The sequence below is a fragment of the Apium graveolens genome, chromosome 2 (genome assembly GCF_009905375.1).
Source record: "Apium graveolens cultivar Ventura chromosome 2, ASM990537v1, whole genome shotgun sequence".
Taxonomy (NCBI): domain Eukaryota; kingdom Viridiplantae; phylum Streptophyta; class Magnoliopsida; order Apiales; family Apiaceae; genus Apium; species Apium graveolens.
The window spans coordinates 41262226-41286398 of NC_133648.1; the positions used below are offsets into that span (position 1 = coordinate 41262226).

Genomic DNA, 24173 nt, shown 5'->3' on the forward strand with positions numbered 1-24173 from the left:
AAAGCCTAGCCTATTGGTAGTTCCTACCTCAGCTACAGCGACATCAACGCCTATAGGAAACTGCGGAACGTTTCCTATCCGCTCGCGAATGGGGAGCTTGGTCCTGTTCGTCTTGTCTATCTGATGTTGTGTGATGAAAGAAGAAAGCAAGGGTGAGCAGCAAGCCCACCAAAATAATAGTTATAATGATTAACAATATATGAGCCTTCTCATAGTACTCATGAAAGTCTTGGTCAAAAGAAATGAACCAAGTTTGATATCTTAATGCGATGAAGTCGCAAAATATTCAGTATATATACATATATACTTTTCAAAATCTTGGAAGTCCTCTTCCATGCATAATACACACAGAGTTCCAGTGTATAACTGTATAAAAATATCGTTGCAAGGTGATCTCATATATCTAACCTTGTCTCAACATTTTTCTGAAAATCTTTGTCATGCATAAGGTAATCATTTACTAGATATAAGTTTAAAGATGAAGTTACAAGATAATCCAATATACTTATATCTTTTCCAAATACTACTTGAACTACCACCGTTCAAGTTATAATTAGTTCAAAAGTTCATCACATAGATGAGACTATAAGACAAGATTTGAATAGATTCAATCTTTGAATATCATTATAAATAATGAAGTTACGAGATACTTCATTAAATCCCGATATATATATACACCTATATATATACATTTCATACACTCCGTGAAAACCTCTGTTATAAAAATTATAAACAGTTGCAATATCCAATAAATTTGGAAAGGAGAAAACCTTGGCATAAACCTGATATCTTGCTGATCAGGCAAAGATACCAATAAGTAACCTTTTCTACTAGTAGATGGACGAATTCCCCACTGGTCATCACCCTGGTCGCAATACGACCTTATGCTGGACTGCCACTCAGCCACTTATGCATTTGATGGACTCCCACTGAGCCACTTACACTATCATGGACGCCCACTGAGCCCATGTTGCTTATGCCGACTCAATAGATCGACTTACTTCCCGAATGTTGGGTAAGTAATCAATTCATTTACCAAAACTGCAACCTTGTTGCGAATATAAAATACACCATAGAGCCGGATCCCTCAGGTTTTGAGCGAGTATTTAAATCCCCTTTTTAAAAGGAAGATCTTAAATATAAAAAAAATGAGTTTTGGGATCCGCTCTAACTTTTAAAAATCATTTTGAAGACTCGAAAACACTTTAAAGAGTGTTTGGAGTAATGCTGATTTAATGAAGTAAATCAGTCCCAATATATTTAGAAAATGTCTGAATATCATTATTTAAATAATATTCTCATAAAGATAATCCTTATAAAAATAATCGAAGTAGAAGTATTAAAACTTATACTTGAAATGGATATTAAATAACCAAAGATATATACTTATATGAAAGTACTATCTTTATTTGAATAATCGAAAATAAGTTTGATTATTGACACCTTATTCTTTAATAAAATAAAGAATATATTTCAGTAATAAGCGGAGTCATAATACCTCGAATGAATATTATAAATAATATTCATAAAATAAAGGAGTCATACATCCTCGAACGAATATCCAAGTAATATTCAATAATAATATAAAGGAGTCATAAGCCCTCGAATAATATTCGAAATAATATTCAATAAATAATATAAAGTTATCGAATAACCCTTATTCGATTAATAGTTTTGAAAACTATAGCCATATATATATATAAATATATATATATATACATATATACAAAATCTACTCGGGATCCTCGACTCCCGGTTTTAGAAAATGTTTTCACCTTTTGGGTCCCTATAATAAGGGTATATGAAAATTACCACTATCCTCGAGCATAGGTATTATCAACTGAACCAACAGATATATATATGGCAAGAATACGAAATAGGCATGCATATGTACCATATAACATGCTACAATATATCGCAACATTTGCTAATTAACCAACATGCATCTACCGCAAGATAATGCATATACATATATACATCACAACAACAGTATAACGGGTAGAAAACTTGCCTGAGCGACTTGGGCTGATAAAAGGCTCGGGACGAATCTGGTAACCTATAAACAACAAGTAAGTTGGAATTAAACCAAAGTCACTTGTAAATCTATACTTTAACTAACTTAGACTCTAACGCTTGTTTTGCGCTTACTGATTTGCTTAAGTCACTCGGGTACCCTCGGCTCCACCATTTTTAATAATTTAACCTTTACGAGTTTTAAGGCGATTCCTTCGCGAGTGTCTTACCAACTTCCTAACCACTTACCATAAATGTTTCATACATTAATTAACCCTTTTTGGTCTTTAACCTATGTTTCAAAGTAAGGCGAGGGGAAAAGTTTCGTTCGCGAAACGCCGTTACATAAAACGGCCGTTTCTCCTAAACCGTGCATCGGAATCAAACGAACTACATATCAAAATGAAGCTCGTAACATGAGCTATCTAAACATGACAATGGTCATAATCTAGCAGGGGGATATCGGGTCCTAATGTTATGCACAAAAATAGTCTAAAGAAAATCGGACGTTACGACGGCTATGTTTACGCGATTTCCCAATTTTAAACCATTCAAAACCAACCCAATTCAACCTCAAATCCAACATACAACCAACATCCATCCTTATCACATCATAACAACCCCAACCAATTCAATTTTAACATTCATACTTATGCCTAAGCTTAACTTTAACCATACTTAAGTTCTTTTAATCAAAACAACAACATTTACCATTCCAATTCAATACCATTTCAATCCCAAACTCTAAATCACAAACATCAAGCTACAATATCACCCTACTAATCAAAATCATCTTATAATACATAGGAATCTAGGGTTTGGAGATGATATACCTTCCTTGAAGTGGTGGGAGGAGCTAGGAAGCCTTAAGAAGCTTTGAGAAGTCTTAGGAATGCTTGGATCTTCAAGGAAAACAAGAAAAATTTCAAGTTAAAAACTTGAAAACACTACTCATAGTCTTCTTCTTTGATTAAATGAAGAAGATGGAGAAGGAATTGATGGCTTAAACTCATGATATAGCCCTAACTAAGCATGAAGATGATTAGGGAATTAACTCACCAATTTAGGAAGCTTGGATCTTGAATTTTTGAAATTTCTTGCCTTTTGAATAGTAAAAAGCCGAGAGCTCTCAAGAACAAAGCCTTGGTTTCTTTTTGATTTTGATGAAGAATGAATTTGCTTGGCTTGGTTGATTTGTTTTTGTGTTTGATTTAGTTAATTACCTTGTTGCCCTTGAATTTGTGTGGTTCTCATTCAACCACACCTCCTTCCTTCCCATGTCATGCCTATGTCATGTTGTGATGTCATCTTTCCCTCCTTGTCCTCCTCTCATTGGTTGGGTGACATCACTCCCTCTAATCCCTTTGCTTAACTTCCTAATCGTTTGCCTAATGACCGCTGATCTGTTATACTGTTCGCTTAACTTTCGTTTTCGTTTATCGTTTGAAGGATCATACCCGGGATCTTATTACTTAGGTTCCCTTAACCTTTCTCAATACATTATATTCCTTTTTATGATCCTCTATTATAATCCTTTAATTTAAATCCTTTTTATCTTGTTACCTTATACTCAATTCTCTCCGTATCTAGTGGATTTCCGGGAAAATCCAAGTGTTCGGAAATTGGATTCTGACGATCTTTACATACACTTATATATCACATAGAGTACTAATAAAATCTCAGAATATCCATAACAGAACCCCTACATAGTGTGGCATGAAAAGTTTTCTCATTCAGCTAAAACACTATTCACAAGGGTTACAAAAAGTTGAAAATTTTGGGGGTTATTACACTTAATCTATCATCTGATGATAAAAAAAACCCTTACACAACACTTCTTCCTTGATAGCCATGCCAAACATCGCAATTCAAGCCATCTACTATTTTCTTAAAACAATTAGTTCTGGCTCCTTTCAGGCTTCCACAAAAAGGGGTCTACCGAGGATTGTTGTTACGAAGGCTTTCCTTGAGCAGCGCAGCATTGGAATGCAATTCGTGTACGGAGTAAGCTCCTCATGTCTTCCTGACCCTGAATACCTATTATTTAAATGCACATCTGACTTGCTCTAAATGATGAACAATCACTTCAAGAACTCAAGCAAAACCTTTGCGGTCTGAGCGGAGGTCCAGACAGATTTCGACAATTAAGATCCGAAAAGAAATACGTTGTCGCGTGAGGTTGGAAGTTCAGGACCTGATGGTATGCTGAAAACGTTTCTGCAATGTTCAGGGCCTGAGGCTAGGTGTTCAGGTCCTGAGGTGCTGTAAAGTTTTGGTTTATTTAGGGCCTCAGGCTTATGCTCAGGGCCTGAACTGGAAGCCAATTGCTAAAACTATATAAACATGTTTTGTATAAATAAGTATATCTTATACATGTTTATTGGATAATTAATAGAATTTTATTAGTGATAATGTCGAATCTTACAAAACTCGAGTTTATTATACATGTGAAATATGAAATTTTGGTGAACTTCTAAATTAAGATATATCATTAACTTGATATTAATGTGTATTATCCTTTCTTTTTAGTAATCCAAATGTTAAATCTTACAAAGCTTGAATTCAACGCACTTCGTGTTACCGGAAAAAATTATTTGATATGGATTTTTGATGTTGAAATCCATCTTAGTGCAATGGGCCTCGGTGACACTATAAAAGAGGGAAATGAAACCTCCGAACAAGATAAGGCAAAAGCCATAATATTTCTTCGCCACCACCTTGATGAAGGATTGAAAACTGAATATTTGACTATTGAAGATCCATCAACACTTTGGAAAGATCTCAAAGAAAGATATGACCACCAAAAAACGGTGATACTTCCTAAAGCTCGCTATAATTGGCTACACTTGCGAATGCAAGATTATAAAAGTGTGAGCAAGTATAACTCTGCCATGTTTAAAATTACATCTCAATTGAAATTATGTGGCGAGAATATCACCGATAATGATATGTTGGAAAAAACATATTCTACTCTCCATGTCAGTATGCTCTTGCAGCAACAATATCGTGAACGTGGATTCACGAAATATTCTGAGCTGATTTCTGTTTTGCTTCTTACTGAACAAAACAATGAACTTTTGCTGAAAAATCATCAAGCACGTCCAACTGGCTCAACACCATTCCCTGAAGTGAATGCGGTGACTAATAATGAATATAGAGATAATAAATCATTTGGGCGTGAACGTGGACGTGAGCATAGATATGGTCATGGACGTGGGCGTGGACGTGCCCGTGGTCATGGTTTTGTGCATGGTAGAGGCCGAAATCAACAAAATCCCCCCCCAACTTTAAAATGAAGCCTTACTACCAGAAACGGATAATAAATGAGGAGAAATCCGAGGGTAGTACGATGGTTAAAATGGGTGAAAGTACTTGTAGTCGATGTGGAATGAAAGGTCACTGGAGAAGTACATGTCGTACCTCCAAGCACTTTGTTGACCTATATCAAGCATCTTTAAAGAATGTTGAAACTAATTTTACCGAACAGAGTGATCCTTTGGGGATTGCCCATCTTGAAGCACATCTTGTTAGTAATGATCAAGTTGATCCTTTGGCCTTTACTCACATGGAACTTGGTGATTTCTTTGAAGATGTTGATATGAATATGCCTAAATTTGGTGGTGATGAGCCTAAGAATAACTAAACAAGGCCTTACATTGCTTGTTGAATTTTTCTTTATTTGGATTGTCGGTTTTAACTTTTGAACTATGATAATCATCCTTATCAGTTGCTTATATATATATTTTTTTCTTTTCATTAATGACGTACTTGAGATGTTCTACCTCCACTTCTAATTTTATTTAATTTTTTGTGAAGAAATATGGCCAACAGTCTCTCATCATGTGTTATAAAAAAATGAGGAATCTTTTTGTTTGGCGAATAGTGCAACAACACATACAATTTTGAAAAATAAAGCATAATTTTCGCATCTAACATTAGCCAAAGCTAATGTAAATACAATATCGGGTGCATCAGATATAATTGAAGGTTTTGGAAGAGCAAGTATAGTGCTACCTACTTTTTGATCGGTAATGGATGCAACAACCTTCAGATTTTTAATAAGTTTATCAATTCTAGAAGGGCTCCGAATGAATTTAATGGATGTTGTGACTGCCTACTTGTATGGGTCACTCGATAGTGACATTTACATGAAGATCCCTGATGGATTAAAAATGTCTGAAGCATATAGTTCAAGACCCCGAGAGATTTACTCAATTAAATTACAAAGATCATTATACGGATTGAAATAACCGGGTCGTATGTGGTACAATCGTCTCAGTGAATATCTTTTGAAAGATGGATATACTAATAATGTAATATGTCCATGTGTTTTTATTAAAAGGACAAAATTGAGGTTTACTATCATTGTTGTATATGTTGATGATTTAAACATCATTGGAACTCCAGATGAACTCCATGAGACGATTGGATATTTGAAAAGAGAGTTTGAAATGAAGGATTTGGGTAAAACAAAACTCTGCCTTGGTTTTCAAGTTGAACATTTATCTAAATGAATCTTTATCCACCAGTCTTCATATATTGAAAAGATTCTTAAACGATTTATTATGGATAAACCATATCCAGTGAGTACACCTATGGTTGTGCGTTCACTAAAAAAGAATAAGGATCAATTCCGTCCAAGAGAAAAGGGAGAAGAACTTCTTGGTCCAGAAGTACCATATCTTAGTGCCATTGGTGCACTAATGTATCTTGCCAATTGTACACGTCCTGATATTGCATTTTCTGTTAACCTTTTGGCAAGACACAGTTCTGCTCCAACTCGAAGATATTGGACCGTTGTGAAACAAATATTTAGATATCTTCGAGGAACAATGGATATGGGTTTATTTTATTCTTAAGACTCAAAATTGGAATTAGTTGGTTATGCAGATGCATGATATCGGTCTGATCCACACAAAGGAAGATCACAAACAGGTTATATATTCACATATGGCGAGACTGCAATATCTTGGCGCTCAACAAAACAGACTCTTGCAGCAACTTCTTCAAATCATGCTGAATTATTGGCCTTTCATGAAGCAAGTCGAGAATGTGTATGACTGAGGTCTCTTGTTCACCATATTCGAGATTCATGTGGTCTTTCAGTCAACAAAAGAATTCCTACCACTTTGTATGAAAACAATGAAGCTTGTATCATTCAGACACGTTAAGGCTACATTAAAGGAGATCGGACAAAGCACATTGATCCAAAATTCTTCTTCACCCATGAACTTTAGCAAATGGGAGAAATTGATGTTTGTCAGATTCGTTCATGTGAAAATCCAGCAGATTTGTTTACAAAATCACTTCCTACATCTTCGTTCGAGAAATTGGTGCACGAAATTGGAGTGCGCAAACTTCGAGATCTATGTTGATATTTATAGTCATGCTAAAATGAGGGGGAGATATAATACACTCGTTGTTACATGAGCAACACATGTACTCTTTTTCCTTCATTAAAGTTTTTCCCACAGAATTTTTCCTAGTAAAGTTTTAATGAGGCATGTAGTTGTAAGAGTTATCCAAGGGGAAGTGTTATGATATTATTGTACGACTCTTAACTTTCTAGATGTCCTTTGACCTTTTACTTTTACCCCATTAACTGACATAAACTCTTGTTTTTTCACTTCTCAAGTAACCTATGTTTTAGAAGCATATAAAAGATTTGCATGTACATTATCTTGTGATATCAATATACATGAAATCTTCTTTTTTACTCTATCTACTTTTATATTATACTAGCATAAATCTCGTGCGATGCACGGGTTCCCATTAATATTTTAAATTTTTATTTATTCAATTATATTATATTTTTAAAATATTTATATAAATATATAATGATTATAAATTTATAATAAAAATAATAGAATAACATGTGGTCGTAATTTATTAGAATAAATAGACTATTTCTAGTAGTTTAACAAATTAGTAGTTTAGCAGATATATAACACTATTATCTATATCTTTTAATAATAGAATAAGTTGTATTCGTAGTTTAGTAGGATAAATATACTATATTTAGTAGTAGTTTAATAATTTAGTAGTTTATTAGATATATAACATTATTTATCTATTTTTGTAATAATCAAAATTAAGAAATTATCGTTGGACAAAATTATCTCTATTTCGGCTATTATAGTATAGTATAGAAGTATAGATATAGATAGTATAGATAACAAGTATTTGTTTTTTTTAAAAAATCGTATTTATCAATTAAATAGTGCTCGAAGATCTCAAATCCCCGACTCCCTGTCATATTTATAGTCGTCAGATTTTTAAGTACATAAATAAAAAAGGAAAGATAGTCAAATATTAACACCGACGGCGACGCTTATCCATTTAGTTTTTTTTTTTAATTTTTCACTTACTATCAGCTAAAAGGAGGTTCCAGACTCACACAGATAGAAAGAAGCCTCCAACTTGCTGTCTGTTCTGCTACAGGTAAACCCTCAGACCTCTCCTTCGTTCTACTTATTACACACACATACGTACATATAATTCAATTCTATATTTGTGGAGTTGTTCTTGTAGCATTAAACAATTTTATGTTTTTCACTACAGTTCTTATGTATAATAACAAATTCTAGATGCTCTGCTGTACTTTGTTTTATTTATTGATTAACCTAAGATAATCAACTCAATTTTGTCTGTCCATTTGTTTTTATTGTGTAGTAACTCTTCTGCTTTGCTTGCATATAAAATTGGCAGTATGTTAATGTTGATTAAATTTCGGAATGCAAGATTACTGGTTTATTTTTTGATGAATCTGTTTTGGGGAATTTTAGAATTCATTATATAGCAAGTGGAGTGTTTAAAAGGACAAGGCGAAGCAACAAATAGTGTCAGGCTCGATATCAGCTCGACTATATATTCAAAACTCCTACTCATTTAATTGAATTGAAATTTCAAACCATGTTTATGCGGTTTAATTCAAACCCATTTACGCGGGAGGCGCGCTAGTTGAATAATTTGATATTTGAGGTCAATTTGGTAAACTACTTGAACTAATGGTGCTCGACTGCCAAGTCGAATTGGAGTATATCGTGAGCCGAGATTGAGTACATCACAAAGAGATTGACTTATTTACATTTCTAGTCTAGAAGCCCAGCCCAAGCCCGAATACATCATAAATAACCTGACCCGCTTACACTTCTAATTACAATGTTATTACTTCAGGGTCTTTTGTCTAGATCTATGTAGTAAGGCTAATATATCCTATTTGGATAAAAATATACAGAGATTTTGGACTTCTCAATTAGATCACTGATTCTCTAGCGGAGATATTATGTTGGCAAAGTGCTAAGTATACTACCATTGACAACGATGTGGTGTAAAGCATCTGTCGGCATTTCTGCTGTGATGCGACTATGTTTCGTATATTGAAAATATTTTTCTGCCTATATTCTTCAAGGGAATCAAGAGGCCTTCACAAATTTTAGGAGTGACTACGATGCATTTGAAAAACTTAAACTTGTAAACTTGAACTTCTTTCAATTATAGGAAATATGGGTTCCCTCTCAGATTTAGTTACCATCATAATTACTATATAATATGCTACGCAGTTACAGTCTTAAACTGTATCAAGTCTAATTACTCATAACATATTATTGGAGTTCATTTAGATCAGGGTTATCATAATACCAGTACTACCATACCCCCCCCCCCCTCCCCGTCCTTACATGATAACATGTTAAAATGCATTGTGGTTAACTGGTTATATAGAACTTAGATTTATTGCCAAGTTTTACCAAGCTGGAGACTTTTAGGGTGAGCATCCAGAATTAGAGTGGGAAAATTGTAACACTCACCTATCACATAGAAACATTGAAGTATGTATATAATACAATCCTAAGATTCCAGTTTTATGTCATTATCTCATATGTTCTCTTATTATTCTAAATTTAATCTTTGATTTGTCTGCAGGTCTCTGTATATATTCAACATTTATTAACTACTAAGATGGCCAATGAAAGTGCAAAAGTACCTCTTCTCGCTAGCCTCAAAGATCGCGCAACTCCAAATGATCAAATGATTCCGCCTAGAAGGAGGTTCCGCCATTGTAAAAGTGTACCTCTAACAGAATATATTCCTCCACAATTTGAACACCATAGCCAGCTTTCGGGATCTAAGTCCCTACGTGATAACATCCACCCAAATTTAAAGAGAGTCTTTATATTCCTGGTCCTCTACTTAGCTGCAGGTACCGTTTGCTTCTATCTTGTTAAAGACCACATTAAGGGATCGAAAACAAATGGAATTCTTGATTCTGTTTACTTCTGCATTGTGACAATGACCACCGTTGGATATGGAGATCTTGTGCCTGATAGTACACCTTCAAAATTACTTGCTTGTGTGTTTGTCTTCTCTGGTATGGCTTTAGTTTGTTTGATTTTAAGTAGTGCAGCAGACTACCTTGTGGAGAAACAGGAATTTTTGTTAGTCAGAGCATTGCATATAAATCAGAAAGTTGGTGAATTGGACATGCTAAAGGAGATAGAAACCAACAGAGTGAGATACAAGTGTTTCATGGTGCAGTCCTTTCTTGTGGTGCTTATAGTTGCTGGGACTGCATTCCTTGCCACAGTTGAGAAACTAGACCTTATTGATGCTTTTTATTGTGTCTGCTCAACTATCACAACACTAGGTTATGGGGACAAGAGCTTTTCTACAGCAGCTGGACGTATATTTGCAATATTTTGGATATTGACGAGTACTATCTGCTTAGGTCAACTCTTCTTTTGTATTGCCGAGGTCAATACTGAAAACAGACAACGAGCATTGGTGAAGTTGGTGCTTGCAAAAAAGGTCACAAATATGGATTTGGAGGCTGCTGATATTGATAATGATGGAGTTGTTGGGTATGTAAGCTTTGTGTAGTATACATATATCACCCTCCAACAATTAATTCTTTCAGTTCTAAGATTTAGGGTCTAGGTTTATTATTTAAGTGGATTAATTTGACAAGAAAATAAAGTATGAAGAGGAGACTATCTAGTGCTTGAGTGCATAATTATAGGACAGTAATCTTTTCTTGTCTAATTGTTTGACTTTCATATGCATACAGGGCTGCTGAATTTATTATACATAGGCTTAAAGAGATGGGAAAAATTTGCCAGGAAGACATTACAACAATCATGGAACAGTTTGAAGATCTTGATGTCGACCAGTCTGGAACTTTATCTCCTTCTGATATATATCTGGCTCAATCATCTTATACAGGGAACTGACCAATTTAGGCAAAATACTGCTATGCTATTCAAAAGGAAGAAACTATAGATGTATGTTGTAAATATGCCTGGAGTGTTTCAGGTTTTGACTTGGCTAAATAATCGGTCAATCTAGACCAAGTTAGGAATATTAGTTTTCTACATGTCATGCTTCTAGGAAGATATGATGTATTGGAGTAATCTTGTAAATTAAGCATGAAGATCATTGTACTGCTAAATACATACATAGAGATACCAAGCATTGGCATCAGAGCTTCTATCTTGTGGGTCTTGTGAGTTCAGAAAAAAAAATTGGCCCGAAAGAATATAACCGGCAAAAAATCATAATATTGATCAGATCATGGGAAAAAAACCAATAACTTTTCTCTAGTAGTACATCCTGCATCCTTGTGAGAATAATCCAAGTTTCTAAAGAAGTGCAAATGAACTATTGCTCCAACCTCCAATATTGTGCTTTGTTATCCCTTGGGGAGTTGGGGTATCTCTCTCTAATATGCAGCAATTGAGTTGATATATTTAGTATGAAATCTGCAGGATATCAGTAATTGACATGTATGTATGGTAACTAACAGTATCATTTGAAGAACCATGCTTTTAAAGTGATCTGCTGCGGATCAATCTGATACTCAGAGATGTGATTGAACTGTTTTTTACACCTGGTGGACTGTACGTGTGAACCAGTCATCAGAATCTCTAAACTACTCCCCATGTCCCTCTCATTTCTTAACGGTTTTTTTCGCATGCTTAACACACATTTTAAGACAACTATAACGTATATTTCCGTAATTTATTTTTAAAATTTTCTTTCTTTGTATAAAAGTTTGAACATTATATTTTTATTTATAAGAAAAAAAATTTGAAAAAAGTTTATGCAACTACATTTTATAAGAGCATTAAAGTGCGTGCCGAGCCCCGTCCATCAATGTAAAGAACTAAGAAGGACGGAGGGATTATATTTTACCAGCAACTGACTCTCAGCGGCTGGCCTACAGTAAACTGATATTCAAGATATACCATAAGAGTAGCAGTAACCATAGCCGTTATATTCAACTTTGAGGGGAATGTCAATCGTTTCTCATGCAGTGACATACTTGAATTCGTTTCCATCATTGTACATAACAAATATACTGACATCTTCAAAGCAAAACTTAGTTAAACTTACTCATATTTCAGCAAACCACCTAATTTTGAAATTTCATCTACTCGGGTAGTAAATTAGTATAAGCAACAGTCAGTTACATAACTAGCTTAAGCATTAGCAATCATAAAACACGTTTTAGCAGTTGTACAACAATCTCTAACCGAAAATGTTCCATTTTGATACATTCATGCTTATATTATATGGTTGACTCACAGGTTTTCCCAATTTGTGTCATCAATGCTGCCACAACTGGACACCAAAATTGTCACCGCTACAACGGATGATAATTCTTAAACCAGTTGAAAATGTGGGGTAATAAAAAATACATCCAGGACTAAAACGAACACACATCCTGACACTTATTGTTAAAGATACACACGGCCTTGACAAACTTTGCCCCCTCACAGAGAGGAGAGCTGGAAGTCGATCTTGAGATACACGAATACCTTCTACTGCACACGGTGCTTTTCAAACTCAGACTCATGACAATGTGGGTCTAGCCAATCTTTAGGAGAATTCTTTGACATGTTGACAACTGTTTTTTCACCACCAACAAGATCCCTTAGATTCTCTAACTTATTTTCTCGTCCAGAACCACTAGTTTTTCGATCCGCTTCTTTCAGTTTCTGCTTGAACTTCTGCTTCCGACCAGAGGAGTTGAGTTCTTGTTGCTTTTGTTGTTGTGGAGGAGCTCCATGGGGTCCAAGGTATATATTTTCTTCTTTATCGCCCTAACCATGTGCAAGAACCCAGGTTATGCAGGTTAATTAACTTGATAAATACACACTTCAGAATTAAAGAGCACTAAAGCTGAACAAAAATAAATAAATAACATGGCACGAAAAGTTGTGTGCCGAGGCTTGGAACGTCTAGACATTCACCTTTAAGGACGAAGAATTTAAATCTTCTACTTCGGGAACATGAGTTGTACCTTCACCTTGATCAGAATCTCCTATTCCCAAACTTGGAATTTCAAATCCATCAGTGTCTGTCACAAGATATTATGTCTCAGCAGCAATCAAAATGCCATTTTTGCGAATAATGTCTTTGATGTGGCACACGAAAACTTAATTAAGATTCAAAACAGCAGTACACGTACATGTATATGCATATATACAACCTAAGCAACTTACTAAGCCTTATATCACAATATAAAGGAGGGGAAAAGAGGGTAGTACTCATAGTAGTAGTAGTAATAACACGATTGCGCAGAAGATAAACCAAATTCAGGTATGCAGCCCGTGGATTTTTAAAGTGTAATCTTTTAATCATGAGTCTGCTCATTTAAAAATTGCATCAGTTGGGACTTGGGCAAGAACAGAGTAAAACGTGAAGGGTAAAAAAAAGAATCAAGAAGCATATTGTACTCTACTCATCAGAATAGCAACCTAAAGAAATATCTTAGAAGTAAACAAGTTCATTGACAAAGATTTCTGATAAAAAACATATACTAAAACAACATAAGAAAGTGGAAATGATGATCCCAACAAGTACAACAAGAAGTTCTCGCATTCATATCAAGTACCCCATTTCAAGTACCAAGCCAATGTCCACGAAACAAAGAAACCCCACAACATAGGAAAAAAAACAAGTGATTGAATTGAATAATCAGCAATTTGCGTAAACTAAAACAAAACATAGAAATTAGAACACCTGCAAAACCGGTAAGCATTACTGGAATTATCGAACGATGGGCAAAACCTCGGGAAAATGGTGTTAAGATCAATTGTGATGCTTCATTATTTGGAAACTCTGGTAGATATGGAATTGGGTGGATTGCTAGGGACGACAATGGAAAGTTGATATATGCTTCGAATCTAACGTTTGCTGGTACACCGGAGATCCACTGGGCGGAAGCAATAGGGGTGAGGGAATCACTTAGCTGGATCAAGGCAGAGGAAGCTAGGAGAATGGAGGCCAAAAATTCTCAGCAAAGGAAGTATACGGTGGAGTCAGATTGCCAGGTTGTAGTAAAGGCCATACAAAGCAGGGAGGAAATTCTTTCGCCGTTTGGAAACACTATTGAAGAGTGTAGGGAGATTGTCGATGAGTTGAACAATATAGATATTGTATTTGTTAAATGGTCTGGGAATAGAGCAGCAGATTGGCTGGCTCGTTCTGATCCAGGTTGTATTTTCAGAGGGGGATATGTCCCAGCTGAACTTCAAAGTATTTTAGTTGCTGATCTACAGTAATAATATGGTTACAATTGCTTCAAAAAAAAAAGAATAATATCCTACATTTCAGCCCTCTCAACTTTTAACTTAAACTTAACATGATAGCAGAGCTTTTCAAGGCATCAATCGAATAACGAAACCCCAATATATTCAAATACTTAATCTAGTCACTACTAATTGGCCAAAAATCCACTCTTTCATCAAAAAAAGGAAGAGTTCACAATTAAGCTCACAAGTGATCATGGTAAGTACATGAAACATACTACTGAACTGATAGAATTTCAATAAAAATCATAAACACGTAAATTGAATTAAAAGGGTGTATTAAAGAAAGGGAAAAGAGATACCCCATTCATCTTCTTGGACTAAAGATGTGTTCATCTTGATTCAGAAGGGCATCAGTAGAAGCAGCAGCTTTGGAATTAAAATTAAGCAATAAAAGATTAAAACAAATGGGAGGTTACGAATCAATTGCAAAAAATTATCTTTTTTTTATTCGAATCGCAAAAGAATAAATTGGCTTTGAGCTTCAGCTAGCCCTACATTGTGACGGACTAACGGTAGCACGGAACCTCTTTTGAAAACTCCTTCCCTATTTTCTTAATCTTTTTTATAAAACCTTTTCAAATTTAAGAATAAAGTTTTAAAAAATAGAATATGATTCTTTGAATCTGAATTATGACATTTGAGATAGATTATTATTTTTTATCAATGACTACATTATATTAAGAAAAAGAGGGGGTAATAGTTCTTATTCACCTGTTTATGATTACCATTAGATCTTTTATTAAATGTAATCATAAAACTCGTGCGATACCCGGATGTTCTTCACTTAGCTTAAGTTGAAATTGATAGAATGCATATTCTTACCTGGACCTGTACATGAGCCACTAGTCTAGGCCCGAACGTGGCCAGGTCCAGCTTAATTCAGGAAAGAAAATGAGTCCAGGTCCGGTTCAGTTCAGATCCAACTCAATCCAGGATCAAGCAACCAGACAGAATATGAATCATCGTCTAGACTCAGACCTTGGTCACCTAATCCAAGTCCGGGCCAATCTAGATCCAGCTCAACTTATATATAAAATAATTTTGTAGCTCATACCCCAAAAAGTCTAAGATGGGAACAATAAATGAGGCGCAAGTCACGACTAAAGAGTTCACCTGACAAGTGACACTTAAGTGATGATTTATTGTTGTATATTTATTCGCCTTTTTCGTGATTTGATGATTTCGGTGATAACAAATATTTTTATTGCATGTGATCTCCGAGTTAAATATCTTGTTGTGTATTATAATTTACGTAATTCCAATATGTATGTGTCTAAGCAGGGTCATCTCAGGATTTCAGAGACCCTATTATTTTGGAACCAAAATCTAAAATTTGATGAACTAAAATCACATGAAAAATTTCGGAGGCCCTACCTGTCATTATGCTAACACCTGTAATATACTACAAAGAATAAAAAATATGTAGTATCGACTATAGTAAATTAGTTTTGATTTTAAAATACCAAAGTATAAAAGAATTGAAGAGATCACTATATATTACCTTTGCTGCTCTTGTTGGTTCTATATTTGCTCAATTGAGCGTATTAGATTTTCTACCTTTTTAGTTATATTAAAGACTTAAAGTGATTTAAAAAATTGTAAAATATTATACTAATTTATTGAGCTATTATCTTTCTTTATTGTACTGAATGGGTCTAAAGTTAAAGTACTGTCCAGATTTCTAAACCGGTGTATACGGGAGAAGAATAGATATTATTTTAATAATTTTATTGAATATAATTAATAATTATAAATATTAATACTACATGTATGTATATACATTGGAGGCCCCAATATTATTGGAGGCCCTAGGCAAATAAATGGGGAAACTCCCCGTAAAGCCGGCTATGTGTCTAAGATGTTGAAAACTTATTGCATATGAAGTACAAAATATTTTAGCACAATCTCAAATTTCTCATAAAGTGTTAGTATAATATTTTTAATTTTTTAATGTACCGTTATTTTAATCGTCTTTTCTTTTGTTCATGAATGATTTCAACCTTTTTTTCATATACAAATTCAATAATTATATATATTGACTTTCTGTGCCAAACTTTTTAAAATTCGAAAAAATATTCATAAATATTAGTATTTTAATTTCTAATATTTTAATATTATTATGAAAGAAATAGTACGAAAACTTATGTGATCAATATAATTATTTTTCATTTTTAACTTATAATAGATCGAACAAAGTCATATTTTTAGTGTGTGCATTAGTTTTATTCATATATCAAAATTTAAATCTGAAAATAATTTTGTAATAAAATTAAGCTATTTTTGTACCAAATAAACAATTATAAGAAGTATCGTGTTTCATTCACAAACTTCTAAAAATATATAATTTTAATTATATGAAACAATATATAATTTACATGTAATATCCCGTAATTTTTAAAATTAGATTGATAATAGAATAAAAAGTATTAAAATTAGATAAGGACTATGATTTAAAATTGAATTAGAATATTAAGCATAAAATTTGGATCAGATTCTAATATGGATAACTTATAGGTTAAAATATAGGGTTTTGTATCGTTATAAATACATCACATCCGTCTTCCTCGTCTTAATTATTGAAATTTGTAGGGTTTTTTTACACCAAAACCAGCAATCTTGTAAAAATCTTAGAAAATGCATCGTAAGTCAGAATTTGTTGATTCTGAACTTTTCGGAAAGGTATTTTTATTCTCTACAACTTTCATATTTCGTATTTTTCAAGAAAATATCGTTTATAGGGTCAAAAGGGCTAAATTCAGATCTGGTCAGGTTTTGAGGTAAGTTTTCGATCGATCTTGCTAGTGTTTTCGAAATTGTGTGTTATGTGTATACATTTGATTATCAAAAAATGGCTAATTGATGATATATTTGAAGACTATTATGTGTTACAATATATGTGTGTGGTGTCGAGACGATAATTTTGGATCTCTGATTTATGCCATGGTTTGTGAAAAATATCGAATAAGAACTTATGATCGTAGTCACCGAATTGTAGTGACAGTTTTTGAAAATTTAGGACCATTATTACCGGGTTGTTGTAACACCCCCAGATCCGGGGTCGGGAATCCGGGTCGTCGCGGTCTTTCTCTCCATAAATATCACTTAACTTAATTAAAAATAAATAACCTCATGTTGTGACCCCACAATAACACACACCACAACACATTATAGTCTCAGAGATGAAATTGAAATAAGTACAAGTCCTTAAATACACAATTTAAAAGTTATTACAACCCAAAATGATTACTTAATAAGTTTACGATTAATTGCCATTATCCAACACAAGTTATAATTATACATAATTGATTCCCCAAAAGTAGAATGCCTAGTCTACAGATAGATCTACCTCTGCAACTATAATAGCTATGATATCAACGGGAAGACGCGGGACGCTTCCCACGCTCTTGCGCTGGGTCTGCTTGAGTCTGACCATCCTTCCTAACTGTTGTTGTGTGATAAAGAAATGAAGCAAGAGTGAGCATTACAACTCGCAAGTTAATATATAGTGTAATCAATAATGCTAGTATCTAAATAGATAACTTACGGGAAATCTTTATCAAATGTAAGATAATTACTTACTGGATATAAGCTTAAAGGAAGATGAAGTTACCAAATACTTCACTATACTTATATCATTTTAGAAAACTACTTGAACTACCACTGTTCAAAGTATAATAAGTTTTCGAAGTTCGTCACATAAATGAGACTACAAGATAAGACTTGTATGGATTCAATCTTTGAATTATTGATAAAAAAGAAGTGAAGTTACAAGATACTTCATTAAGTACCGATATATATATATACCTATATATATCTCTCACGCATTCCATGAAAACCTCTGTCATGAAAAGTATAAACAGAGTTGTAATATCCAATGAATTTGGAATGAAGAGAATTTTGGCATAAACCTGATATCTTGCTGATCAGGCAAAGATATCAATAAGTAACCTTTTCTACTAGTAGATGGATGAATCCCCCACCGGTCATCACCCTGGCCGCATTAGGATCTTGTGCTGGACCGCCACCCGGCCTCTTACGCGTTGATGGACTGCCACCCAGCCACTTACACTCTGATAGACTGTACCCCGGCCTGTCGCTTATGCCGACTCATTTAGATGGACTTACTTCCCGAATGTTGGGCAAGTAATCAAATTCATTTATCAAAACAACAACCTCGTTGCGAATATAAAATACACCACAGAGCCGGATCCCTTAGATTTTTAAGCGAGTATTTAAATCCCCTTCGAAAGGAAGATCTGAAATCTGAAAATGAGTTTTGGGGTCCGCTCTAACTTTTAAAATTATTTTGAAGACTCAAAAACATTTTAAAGAATATTTAGAGTAATGATAATTTAATAAAATAATTCAATCCCAGTGTGTTAGAAAATATCTGAATATTATTATTAAAATAATATTCCCATAAAGATAATCTTTATAAAAATAATTGAAAGTAAAAGTTTTAAAAACTCATACTTGAAACGAATAATAAATAACAAAAGATATACTTATACGAAAGTACAATCTTTATTTGAATAATCGAAAATAAGTTTGATTATTATTCAAAACTGTCGAATATACCTTATTCGACTAATAGTTATAGAAAACTATATATATATATATACATAAATAGTTTGATTATTATTCAAAACTATTGAATATACCTTATCCAATTCATAGTTATAGAAACTATATATATATATATATATATATGTATGTATTATACTCGGGAACATCGACCCCCGGTTTAGAAAAATATTCACCTTTGGGTCCCCTATACTAAGGGTATACGCAACTACTGCTTATCTCTAGCATAGGTATTATGCAATTTATAAGCATTTGAATTGATAATAGAATATCAAGATTTCACAAAATGCATATATATACCATATCAACATGCTCCAATATATTGCAAGATTTGCTAATAACAGTCATGCACTTATCTCAAGATAATGCATCAATATATTTAAATCACAACAACTGTATAACGGGTAGAAAACTTGCCTGAGTGACTGGGGGTAGTAAAAGGCCTAGGGCGAGTCTGGTAACCTATAAACAACATATAAGTTGGAATTAAACCACGGTCTTTTAAGAAACTAGTCTTTAACCAATTAAACCCTAACGTTCGCTTTTGCGCTAAACGATTTACATAAGTCGCTCGAGTACCCTCGGCTCCACCATTTTTAATAAATTAATCGTTACGAATTTTAAGGAGACTCTTTCGCGAATACTCTACCAACTTACCTATTAACCTTACATAATTGTTTCATACTCCAATTAGTCATTTAAGGACCTTAACCAAGGTTTCAAAGTAAAGCGAGGGGTAATGGTACGTTCGCGAAACACCATTACTTAAAACAGTCGTTTCTCCTAAACCGTACATCGGATTCAAGCGAACAACATATCAAAACAAAGATTACAACAAAATCTAGCTAAAAATGGCAAAGTCACCGATTTAACAGTTAGCTCTCTGTCCCGAACACTAAGAACAAACAGTTGTATGAAAACGGGCATTACGACGGCTATGTTTACGCGATTACCAAGTTTTAAACCACTCCAAACAACTACAATTCAACTCACAACCACCATCACAACCAAATTTCACCCAAACCTTACTATATCAGTCCCAAACCTCAAGATTTTCCAATTCATTCAACCACAAACATGAACTACTAACTATACTTAAGTTTCATTAACTATAAACAAGATTCCATCATCCAAATCACTACAAATCCAATCCAAACTTTAAACACATAAGCATCATACTTCTCATTTACTATAACAATAAAACCATTCCTAATACTCAAAGTAAAGTTAGGGTTTGAAGTTTTATACCTTCTTGAAGCTTCCTTACACAACACAAGAGCTTTGAATGCCTGAAAGAACCTTGATCCTTGCTTGTATAACCTTAAACTTTCATAAAAAATCAAGAAAACTAAAGTTATTTCTTGAAAGTTACTATTCACCATCTTCTTCCTTGATTTATTGGAAGATATTCATGAAGAATTGGAAGCTTAAACTCCTAGGATATGTTTATCTAATCATCAAGAAGCTAAGGAATTTACCTTGGATTTGTTTATGAAGTGAAGCTTGAATTCTTGAAAGTTTTCTTCCTTGGAATGAAGAAAGCCGAGAGCAATGTTCTTGGGAGGATGTTTTTCTTTGTTGATTGTGTTTGTGGTGGAAAATGGAAGTTGAATGAGATATTTGGGTGGTTAATTGGATGATTAAAGTGAGTGGAGTGTGATTAAGCATGACATCACCTTGGTGACTTCATCATTTGCCACTTGTCATTACTTGGTGGTGGAAGCATCTTTTATGCTAATCCTTGCTTAATTGCTTGATCATCATCCTTAATCCTTGAACTAATCTCTCTTGCATTACTTGTCGTTTAATTGTTTTACGACTCGTTTATCGTTCGTTCTTGCTAATCGTTTGAGGGATCATAGCCATGATCTTATTATTTGGGTTCCCCTAAACCTTTCTCAATATTTTATATTCCTTTTATGATCCAATCTTATAATCCTTGAATTTAAATCCTTTTAATCATGTTACTTTATACTTAATTCTTTCGGTATCTTGTGGATTTTCGGGAAAAATCAAAGTGTTCGAATTTGGATTCTGACGATCTTTACATACACTTATATACCATATAGAGTACTAATAAGATCTCAGAATATCAATAAAAGAACTCCTACATAGTGTGGCATGAAAAGTTTTCTTAATCAGCATAATTAGCAAAATCACTATTCATAAGGGTTACAAAAAGTCCAAATTTTTGGGGTTATTACAGTTGTAGTGGTCGTGGTATGGATTATAGGTTTTGAATTATTGTTGTTATGTGATTATGTGTATTGTGTGTATCGAATAAGAATAAGAATAAGAATAAGAATATGTTTCAAAAGTGTTTGTTTCGTATATCGTATTGTATAGATTATCGTATTTTGTTATATGTGTATGTGTTACTTGGCCTGCTAGTTGGATCGATTGTTTTCTTGTTGGGCTTCGTAGCTCATCTGTTGTGCAAGACATGCCTGTACAATAACAAGACTAAGTCAAATTGACAACCCTAAGTAAATTGTATTGTAATCTTAGTTTGCATTTTGTATTGTAACATTTAAAGTCTATAAAAATGTCAAAGAGCAGATTGAAGTCTTTTTTTTAAACAGTATCAAGCCTAAGAATTCTATCTGGAAGTAGATCAAAAAGATCATGCCTCAGAAGAATTATGAAGAAGCTTAGAGTTGAATAAATCTGTTTTGAGAAAAATATTCTAAGTCAAGATCTCTACAAGTCACAGATTTAGTGTTATAGAGAAGTCATTCGAGAGCTCCAGAATGACTTATAGAGAAGCCGGGAAAGCTACTAGAGAACTTAGAGATATCGACAAGCCAAATTGAAGATATGAAGATTGGAGATATCGACAAGTCATTTTTTTACTAGAGAACTCAGAGTTATCAACAAGTCAAATATCACTAGAGAACTCTGAGTTATTGACAAGTCAAATATCATTAGAGAACTCTGAGATATCGATAAGTCAATTATCACTAGAGAACTCTGAGATATTGACAATTCAATTATCACTAGAGAACTCTGAGATATCGACAAGTCAATTAGTCACTAGAAAACTCAGAGATGTCTATAAGCCAAAGTGAAGACATGAAGTGGAGAGATCTTGACAATCTAAATTCTTTTATAGAGAACTTAGAGACCTCTACAAGTCAAATCAACTATAGAGTAATGAGAGATCTCGATAAGTCAATATACTTATCAAGATGTCAAGTTCTCTATATACCAAACTGGAGATCTCGAGGTAAAACTCAAAGTACAAAGTGCAGACAAGTTTAATATCCAAGATTAACAATAAAAAAATAATCCAACCAGTTGCATTGACAAGTCTACAAAAAGCAGCTTGAAGAGTGTGCAAGATCAATGGTGAAGATTAACTGACAAAGGAAGATCAAAGTTAACACAGTATGCAAAGATATGCTAAACCAGAAATGGAAGATATACTTTTCCTTAAATGGCATGATTAGTGACAGTTTACTAAAGTGAATAGCATCTCTTATTATACACTGTGTAAACCAGTAGTTAACTATCATATAAAGTTAGCATTGGTCCTTTGTTAGATGTAACAAATTGAGATCAGAAAAATCTTGTATTCTCTCAAGGAAGAAGCTAAGCTCTTTATCAACAAGGAGCCTAGAAATTTTGTAGCAAAACATTCTTAATTTTAATATAAAATTAAGTGAGTTTTGAAAGATTTGTGTTCACTGTTATTTCTTGTTTAATCACAGTTTTAACACAACTCACTACAAGATTTACTTTACTTTGTTCATAACCATAAACACTTCAAGAAAAGCATAAAAACCCAAAAACACATTCACCCCCCTTGTGTGTGATTCATTACCTAACAAGTGGTATCAGAGCAAAATCTGAAAGTAAACAGATTCAAGATCTTGGAAGAATAAATACACAGAAAATCAGTAGCATCAAAATCCCTACTTTTGATTAAACTAACTATACTCTATGGAAGAAGAAAATGTTGTTGTTTATCAGGATGGCCAATCCACTCTATATTTAGATTCTCAAAAATGGGCCCTTCACTCCTATGGTTAGAGTTGAGGAATCTACAGATGGTGACATGGTCATTCCAACTCATTATGCTCCAAAAGACCCTTCCGAGTACACTGAGCCTGAGAAAGAAAAAGTGTCCCTAGATAGTGGCTTGCAGCTAATATTGATAGAGTCACTTGACAATGTAATGTACAATAACATTGTCAACTGTGACACTGCTAAGCAGATCTGGGAAAAGATTGAAATACTTTATGAAGGAACTGAGGAAGTTAGGTCTAATCAAAGAAGAATACTGATTTCACAGTATGAGGGTTTCATGGCTAAGCCAAAAGAAAGTATCACTGATGTGTTTAAAACATTTAACAAACTGATAAATGACTTGTAGCTCCATGACAAATACTATGAAGCTGAAGAAGTGAACTTGAAATTTTTGCTTACACTCCATCATCATTTGGAACAGAAAATTTCAACAATCAGAGAAGGGAGAGACTTGAGCAGAATAACTTTGGAAGTTCTATATGGAATCTTAATAATATATGAATTAGAGATAATTTGAAGGAAATCATTAAGACCTGGTCAAGGGCATGTTGTAGATGGTTCAAGTGCTCTAATTATCAATGAAAGCCAAACCTATAATGATGATCCAAGATCCCAGACTCCAGTTGCCTCAACAATTGAGCAAACTAAACAATGATTCACAGGTACAAGTCATATTGGAATTGGAAGAAGATGAGTTCTACACCCTGGATGAACTTGATGAGCTTGAACAGTCAATGGCCTATCTGGCAAAGAAGTTTTCTAATATTAGAGTAAAGATGCCAAGATTCTTCAAGGGTAAAGGACAATCATTCAACAAAGACAACAGCTGGAAAGGAAAAGGGAAGTACACATCTGATAGCAAAAATGGTTAAAAAACCGGATCTGTTAACATATCAAAGATAAGATGCTTCAACTGTGATGAACTAGGCCATTTTGCTACAAAATGCAGGAAAT

General features: G+C 33.9%; 3 protein-coding genes across 4 annotated transcripts; 2 read left to right on the forward strand and 1 right to left on the reverse strand.

Moving 5' to 3' along the window:
* Positions 1-4550: 4550 nt before the first annotated feature.
* Positions 4551-5309, forward strand: LOC141688887 (uncharacterized). Its single transcript, XM_074493026.1, has one exon. It carries the CDS (start codon positions 4551-4553, stop codon positions 5307-5309), a length of 759 nt encoding a protein of 252 aa, XP_074349127.1.
* Positions 5310-8315: 3006 nt separating this feature from the next.
* LOC141707332 (two-pore potassium channel 1) lies at positions 8316-11490 on the forward strand. The gene is made up of 3 exons (XM_074510433.1): positions 8316-8454; positions 9937-10871; positions 11078-11490. Exons 2-3 carry the CDS (start codon positions 9973-9975, stop codon positions 11238-11240), a joined length of 1062 nt encoding a protein of 353 aa, XP_074366534.1. The 5' UTR covers positions 8316-8454; positions 9937-9972; the 3' UTR covers positions 11241-11490.
* Positions 11491-12538: 1048 nt separating this feature from the next.
* Positions 12539-15154, reverse strand: LOC141707333 (uncharacterized). Of its 2 annotated transcripts, none has more exons than XM_074510434.1 (3): positions 14906-15154; positions 13263-13369; positions 12539-13112 (listed from the first exon to the last, which is right to left on the reverse strand). In XM_074510434.1, exons 1-3 carry the CDS (start codon positions 14937-14939, stop codon positions 12831-12833), a joined length of 423 nt encoding a protein of 140 aa, XP_074366535.1. In that variant the 5' UTR covers positions 14940-15154; the 3' UTR covers positions 12539-12830. The 2 variants fall into 2 exon arrangements, with proteins under 2 accessions (XP_074366535.1, XP_074366536.1); XM_074510435.1 differs by lacking the exon at positions 14906-15154 and adding an exon at positions 14035-14587.
* Between the last annotated feature and the right edge of the window lie 9019 nt (positions 15155-24173).